We start from the raw sequence: 7707 nt of genomic DNA on the forward strand, positions 1-7707 counted from the left end.
CAGGGTTTATTTCTGTACTTGCACGGGAGGCTGTACAGCAAAAACCTTCAAGACAGACTGGTGATTTTGGCTCACCTGTTGCACTCTGTTATGCAAGATGTGACAAAATATGTGATCCTCAGCTTAGCAGAAATATCTGAAAACAGATGGGCTGTGTCTCCTGAAGCTTATCTTTCTTAGAGCTGTTTCTCTATGTATCACCATGGATTTTTTGCTGTTTTCTGCAGACTTCTGCTGGATGTGTCTGGGAGACTGGAAGACTCACGGCAGCGAGTACTACGAATGCAGTCGGTACAAAGAGAATCCTGATATTGTAAACCAGAGTCAGCAAGCACAGGCCAGGGAGGCCCTTAAGAAGTACTTGTTCTATTTTGAGAGGGTAGGAGACATCTCTTTGGCCAGAGCTGCTGTAGCCTTTTAATGCTCCCTGCCTGGTGCAAAGGTCATTGCCAACAATCTCCTTGCAAGAAACTGCCCAAAGAGAACCTGTGCAGAATTTTCAGGACTTGCTCTTTCTTACTCAAAATCCTCCCTTGTGAGTCCCATCCAAACCAGTAATGTCCTCCACAAAGCAAATCATATTTATTTCTGTGTTTCCTTAAGCTAGAGAAAAAACATTGTTACCTGTGTGCCACTATCCCGTCTTCCTGCAAAGAGTGCTGCTGTAGTAAATAGATGTAGATAGATATTATTCCAATCATTCCCTTTCAGGATCAGGGAACCTCAGAGTTCCTTGCGTTATGTCTTTATAGAGATCAAGAAGAAATAAACTCTGCTGTGTTCAAAACTCCACTGGCAGTAGCAAAATTTTCATACATTTTCTTTTTTATTATTGTTACTAAGTTCTTAGTCTGTCATAAAGCACTGAGGCAGTCAGAGTCCCTCTGTCTGCTCAGCAGACTCGATGCACCTGGCCAAACAATGCAATTCTAAAGCAGCTTCTCTGGAAGAGAAAGTGGTAGATATTCAGTGCTGCTGCTTTTCAGTGCACTCATGTCCCCATTAAAGTGAGTTTATTCTTCGTATCATGAGCCAAGTCTTGTGACAAAATAAATGTGTTCATTTTCGGCTCTCTAGAACAATAAGCTTTGGGAAACGGCCATATTTACCATCTGTGTATGGATGTTGGAGTTCACTGAGCCCATATAAAATGTGAATTTAAACTCTTGACATTTATATAGAAATCCTTTAAGTAGCAGAATCACCATTACTTTCCATCTTATTAGTCAAAAGGTCATTGCGTAAGCAGAGGGCATTCCCACTCTGAGGAGCTGGGTTTGCTCCCTGCTTTTTGCTGCTGTCAGTTTGCTGTATACAGCCTCCTGCTGTATACAGCCTGCTGCTGGACGTGCTGCCTTGCTGTTCTTTCCCACAGCATGTCTTGCCTTGCTGGACTGCCTCCCCACTACAATTTCTGCTTGCTAGAGCTTGTGCTTTTACAGTAGCTGTATTCTGGTCTCATAATATTTTTTCTTTCTTCATCCCTCCCCCCCCACCCCCCTTTGCAGTGGGAGAATCACAATAAAAGCTTGCAGTTGGAGGCACAGACATACCAACGAATTCAGGAGAAAATCCAAGAAAGAGTTATGAACAACTTGGGAACATGGATAGACTGGCAATACCTACAAAATGCTGCAAAGCTGCTTGCAAAGGTGGGTAGTTGTGGCTTGTTTGGCATAGAGAAGAGAAGCTACACACCAGAATGCTAAATTCACAATACAAAGTGAGAGGAGAGGAATCTGAGTTATGGATGTGTGGGACAGTACCTCTGGTCTAGGACATGAGCCAGCCAAAAATCAGCTGGAATTGACCTCTGTGGAGTATTGTTCCCCCAAGCAAGGGGTAGGAAATTCTACTGTGAGCTGTCCGGTCATCCTTGTAAGAATAGGAGTCCCTCTGTTGACATTGGTCACACAGATGCGATTGTGGTGCCTTACGAGTCTGAAACTCTTTCCTTCTTTTCTTTCCCCCCAACCCCACAATAGTGTCGTTACACCCTGCAGTACACATATCCGTATGCCTACTACATGGAGTCGGGTCCCAGAAAGAAACTGGTAAGACATTTTGCTCTTTTCTGGCTGGTAGTATTTTGGAGTGTAGTTGGCAGCATACTGGGCCAAAGGAATAGGCAGGCATCTCTCTTTAAATCTAGAGCTTAGCACTATCTGAAGTATTATTTAATTGGAGAGTTGCCACAGTTTTCAAATGTAGCTTAAGGGGAATAAACAGTGCCTTACCCGAATTCTCCCCCTTCTGAATAAAGATATTTTGGTGTTGGTTTTGGTTATTATGTCTCACTTCAAAGACCTAGTTTACAGATTCCATAAATGTATAAGGGTGTTATTACATAATGCAAAAATTACGGTTTCCAAGATGCTGGGATTTTTTTCTAGAGATTTTTCATAGTTCTGGATTACCATGAGCATGGTCTTGGTCACTGCTTCTTATCAAGGCAAGAGAGTTATCGATAACAGGCTGCCTGTCCAGGAGGAGACTGCCCAAAAGGAATTATAAAAAGTCAGCTGGAGTGCAGAGAATTAGTGAAAGCCCTCTACCCTGAGAAGTCTCAGCCTTAAAACTGCACACTATTGTTTAACTGGGGAGTTACGAGATTCTGTGAGTTCTAAGCTGCTTGGTTTTCTTTTCCTGAGTCTGGGGTAAGGACAGGACAAATATTTGTGTTCTTGCACCTTTTCTCCTCAGCTGGAGTTCACCAGCAGCAACTCAGTCATCTGATACATTATTTTCCCAGGGCAACACTGCACTTACACTTCCAGCCTTATATCACTCTGGATAAATTGCTTGTTAGGGTGTTTTTGTCCCCTGGTTAGATTATTGCATTGCTCTGAGCCGTATATCATGTGAAGAGCTGCTGGAGGATAATTTTTCCAGCCTTTAATCACAGTGTAGCTTTGCCGGTTGTGGACTTTTTGATTCCTGCTCTCAGCTTCTTGCTGGCTTGTCCAGTAGGCTGGACATGTCCGAAAAGAGTCCTGAATTCACTGGACATACCAGTCTGAGAGATTGTTATACTTTGACTTAGTTGTCCAGTAAAATAAGTTATCAGAGTTCTCCGTAACATTGTGTACATTCGCTCAGGCTGTGAACAGATGTTCTCTTCTGGATCTGACTGCCTGTGGAGCAAGTTACTGCTCCCAGGTGTGGTTGGCAGGCCCTCAGTTCTGCCTGCAGAGCTACTCCTATGAGCATTTCCTGGCCCATTTCTGGCAAAATGAGCTGAGTTTGTAGCTATTTGTCACTTGTACTGTTTTTAGGCTGACATGGTTAATTTTTGAATGATGCAGGTCAGGGGGTGCTCACATGAGGAACTCCTGGAAGGGATGATAATGTGTACTTAAGGATAAATAGCTGAAGGTAGATGGGGAGGAGGCACAGACCTGCTCTGCTAGCACAGCTGTTAGAATGCATTTGTCTGTACTTCAAGCATAGCTTTTGGTATGAGGCTGTTCCACTAAACTAGTTTCTTATTGCTGTGTAATTGTGCTTTTTGCAGTTTGAATACCAGCAGGCCCAATTGGAAGCTGAAATTGAAAATCTCTCATGGAAGGTGGAACGAGCAGATAGCTATGACAGAGGGGTAAGTCTTCTCCTGGACAGATTTTGTTATGGTCAAACTTAGTACCTCTGCAAAAGAGCTAAGGCAGTTAAGGGAAGGTGCTGAGAAACTTAGTCTGGCCTTTCTTCCTGTAGGCAACAGATGTTGCAGAGATGGAGAGCTCCCTGCCTTATAGGGGAAGAGAGCTGCAGTGAGTCCTGGAGAACTGAAATGGGACCGATAAAGCTCTAGAGGAAGCTGCATTCAGCCCTCTGATTAAGAGCAAATTCCTTGACTTTTTAAGACAGAGCAGGAGCCGGGTAACTTCGGAGGGAGCCCATGTCAAGAGGAAGAAATAAATCCTTGTGATCCAGCGTGCTTATGCAGTGTGAAGACTGGTGCTTCTTAGACTAGAGCTGATTATCTCCCTGAAGAAAGTGAATGCTTCTCTGGGTAGTTCACACTAACAGTTTCTACCTTCTTTTTCCAGGACTTAGAGAATCAGATGCACATAGCAGAGCAGAGACGGAGGACCCTGCTGAAAGACTTCCATGATACATAAGGCAGGAGAAAGTGACAGAGTGCAGGGGTGAGAGCAGCGAGTGAAGTGATGGCAGCTTCACCGTGATAAGCAGGCACTGCCTCTGGGAGAACATGGCCAAGGACAAAGCCTCCCCTCCCCTTGCAAGTCAGACACATGCAAACACCACATCTTAGTCCAGTTTGTTCTCTTATCTTTCTGTTTCTGTTTCTGCCAGGCTAGAGGCCAGAGTTCAGATTGGCATATTTCCTGGGACATTTCCCCTCCTGCCCTTGATGGTTTCAGAAGGGGAGGGAGTTTTTTCTCTGAATGGCTGTTAATAGTATTAGATAATTACAATTTATGTAATTTTCAACGGTTGTACAATTATACAAACAAACCTTAGAATAACACACAACCCTTTTTAAAAATAAATTGGCAGTGGAGTGTTTTTCCTTAATCTGCTTGTAAATTTAATGGGCTTTTCCTCTTCTCCCCTCCTCTGACCCAAAAGTCCTCCAAGGCACTGAAGGAGGTCACCAAATAACTCTGCTAGATCTCCTGATCCTCCTCTAACCAGGGCTTTGTAGCATTGGCATTGCATGGGGAGAGTGGCTGGTGCTAAGAGTGGCTGCTGCTGTGTCTGACCTGACAGTACCAGCAGTGGCTGTGATTTAACGCAATTACATGTGGCATCTCTTATAAATCAGCTGTGCAAAATCCTGCTACATAAACAAAAGTGAACAGAGGGATTGTAGGAGAGACACCAGGTTAATACTGGAGAGTATGCTTTGAGGCAGGTCAGATCCTTGCATTTGATGAATTTTAGGTCTTCCATGTAGATTTTTGCTTTACTTGTTTTGTGGGGAGGGCATTGTACTGCCAAAGTGAGTGACAAGGGCATAGTAGCATCCTGTTGTTAATCAAGGCTTGGGATTTTTGCAGAATGAGAAAATCCATGTTATAACAGTGCCATACAACTTGGTAAAGATTATTTGTGCCTGCTGGGTAACATGGTTGAGAAAATTTGATCGCATTCGTCAAGGTGAAACTTAATGCCACTACATCACGAGGAGGAACAATTATGTACAACACACTCCCTGGCACATGTTGGTAGTGTGGTCAGGCACTTGAATACCGGTGCACTGCTTGTGCAGAGCCAGGCAGAAAATTAACTGGCAAAATTAATTTATTTGTATATTAGTATTGATGCTGGTGGAGACTTACCAGAAAATTGATTGTTAGAAGCATGTGGAGCTTTTTTATTAACATTCTTTTTCTAATGTAAAATATACACTAAAATAAAAATGTGAAAACCCAGTTCATCTTAGCAGGGGCTTAACGTGAAAATGGTTATTTAAATGCTGATGCTTGCCTGTTTGCTATAGGAAGCAGGTCACGTGTTAAGATTTCACAGACATATGTCTCCTGCACTAGGAACATGTATGCAGGCCAGTAAGGTGGAGTTGGAGTCTCTGATGTGAGGAGATCTTTACTTCTGTGGAGAAGTCATGGGATTTCTCTTTCATGCCACATTTGGAGGCATTGCCTTTGATGCATCTCTGTACTGTCATGTTGTTCTTACACAATGTCACTTGACAAAGATTAAACTGGAGGGGGAAAAGTCCTAAATTCCTGTGTGTCAGAATAAGCTAACTCTGCTGTTGGAGCCATTTCACATCTGTCTGAGATGTGTGAGACAGGTATTTGCAGCATGTATAACTGGCAGGTGAATTTTAACAAGAGAGATTTATCAGTTTAAAAGAGGAATAGTTGTCATATGAACTAATGCTGTGGCCATTCCCCTCTTTAGGCTGGAGCTGTGGGGGCAGATATTTCCTTGTTCCAACCACCATCTCCTGATCTCATTCCCTCCTCTGCAACAGCCTCTTTGTGCCCTCCTCAAAATGTACCCTACGGGTCTGTCTTTTCCTTCCCAAATGATTCCCAAAGTCTGGGGAAGCTGGATGCAGGGGAAGGCAGGAGCACAGGATGAAGTGTGCTGTGTGCCCAGCAGTTTACGGTGTCTACAACTAATCTTTAAACTGTTCTTTAAAGATGCAAAGTACAAGGTACTAAGCTAGGATTAAAAAATGGTGTTCTTGTTGTCTAAGTGTGACTAGCTAACACCCAATCTCTTTGCAGAACAGGTCTATGGAATTTCCTAATCCCAAAGAGCGCTCTCACTGTTGTTACATAGTTGTTTGGCTTTGAGCTACATGAGAAGCATTTTTGTCTCTCTCTCCTTCTCTCTCTCTCCCATGCCCCCACAAATATGCTTTGCTAAGAATCCTTGGTTCATAGCTAGGCCAAATAGCTGCAGCCAAACTTACCGAACAGACTGCTGAGGTGCTTCGCTGCGGATTAGTAATACCTGTTGCATCAAGTGCCCTCTAATTCTTCGAAATTTCATGAAGCTAGAGCCTTGTCATCAGTTTTATCCCCCCCACACAAACACACACGCCCTTTAGGAAGGCTGTGAATGTCCTGGTTTGCGTGTGTAGACCCTACTTCTGTGCTTACTGGGAAAACAACAGGACTTATTTTTGCAGCCCAGGCAGGGTGACTTCTGTGTTGCTGTCATACAGAAAGTCACAGACTCTGAGATGAAAACTGCACTATTGGCTGTTTGTATGAAGTGACTGATGCTGCTCAAGAGGCAAATGACAAGCAGGAAAGAAAACAGGTTTCTGACATCAGAGCCGAAGGCCAGTTTTTTTCCCCTCTATTAGCTGGGTACGCAGCCCTATTCAAGTCAGTGCGGCTACATGAATGTAGACGATTAGAAACTGGTTTGTGAGCCATTGTCCTGAGGCACGTGTTTCCCTTTGATGCATTACTACTGCAGTCGTGGAATGCCTGTTCTTTTTTTTTCTTTTTTTTTCTTTTTTTTTTCTTTTTTTGCATTGGTTCCCACTCCTGCACCAGCCTGACACCTCCTCCTCATCCTTGCATCCGATGCTCTCTCATTTCAGCTTTGCTCGTGTTAATGCATTGGCTGCCTCATCTCTAATAGTCCTCAGGCTTCCCAGACTGTAACAAAAGGTTTTCTACTGACAACATAAACTGCATGACTGCTGCTCCACGCACTGAGGAATGCGCCGTTCCCATGCGGAGCAGCAGGAGGTTTCTGTACTATAATCTTGCACTCTTAAATTTTAGACTTTTTAAGCGGGTGAAAAATAGAACTTTATTTTTAAATGAGACACTTGTTCCGGGGCTTCCTTTCCATGCCCGGGTCTGGTCAGGTGGTTCAGGTCTGGGGGCAGCAGGTGCTGCAGAGGCGGGGGATGCCCCGTGTCCCAGAGGGGCGGCACTGGGGGTCCCACGAAGCAGCTGCCCCCCCCCCCCCGGCTTTTCTTCGCAGGCACTGGAGAGGGGCAGGGGAAACAGACGGTTGCAGTCGGTGTATTGGAAATAAATTGTGACTTTCTAATTTTAGAGGCGTGCCGGCTCTTCATTTGGGGAGAGTGGGGGGCGGAGGGCAGCGCCGGCCGCCCGCGTGCGCCCTTCCCGCCGCCGCCCGCGTGCGCCTTTCCCGCCGCGTGCCGCGGTGACGCGGCGCTGCGCGGGGGGCGCGCGCGGCCCCGCCCCCGGCGGCGCGCCGTGACGCAGCACGCCGGGCGGTTGC

General features: G+C 45.1%; 1 protein-coding gene across 7 annotated transcripts in view; it reads left to right on the top strand.

Moving 5' to 3' along the window:
• The window catches only part of ARIH2 (ariadne RBR E3 ubiquitin protein ligase 2), a 73757-nt gene extending 66240 nt beyond the window's left edge, over positions 1-7517 (top strand). For all 7 annotated transcript variants that reach the window (XM_062585289.1, XM_062585292.1, XM_062585294.1 and 4 more), the window contains 5 exons: positions 228-379; positions 1509-1652; positions 1986-2054; positions 3515-3598; positions 4047-7517. In XM_062585289.1, the coding sequence (XP_062441273.1) occupies positions 228-379; positions 1509-1652; positions 1986-2054; positions 3515-3598; positions 4047-4118 (521 nt within the window). In that variant the 3' untranslated portion in view covers positions 4119-7517. The remainder of the gene's footprint in view (positions 1-227; positions 380-1508; positions 1653-1985; positions 2055-3514; positions 3599-4046) is intronic.
• Positions 7518-7707: the final 190 nt, after the last annotated feature.

Source organism: Rhea pennata, chromosome 12, assembly GCF_028389875.1.
Source record: "Rhea pennata isolate bPtePen1 chromosome 12, bPtePen1.pri, whole genome shotgun sequence".
Lineage (NCBI taxonomy): Eukaryota > Metazoa > Chordata > Aves > Rheiformes > Rheidae > Rhea > Rhea pennata.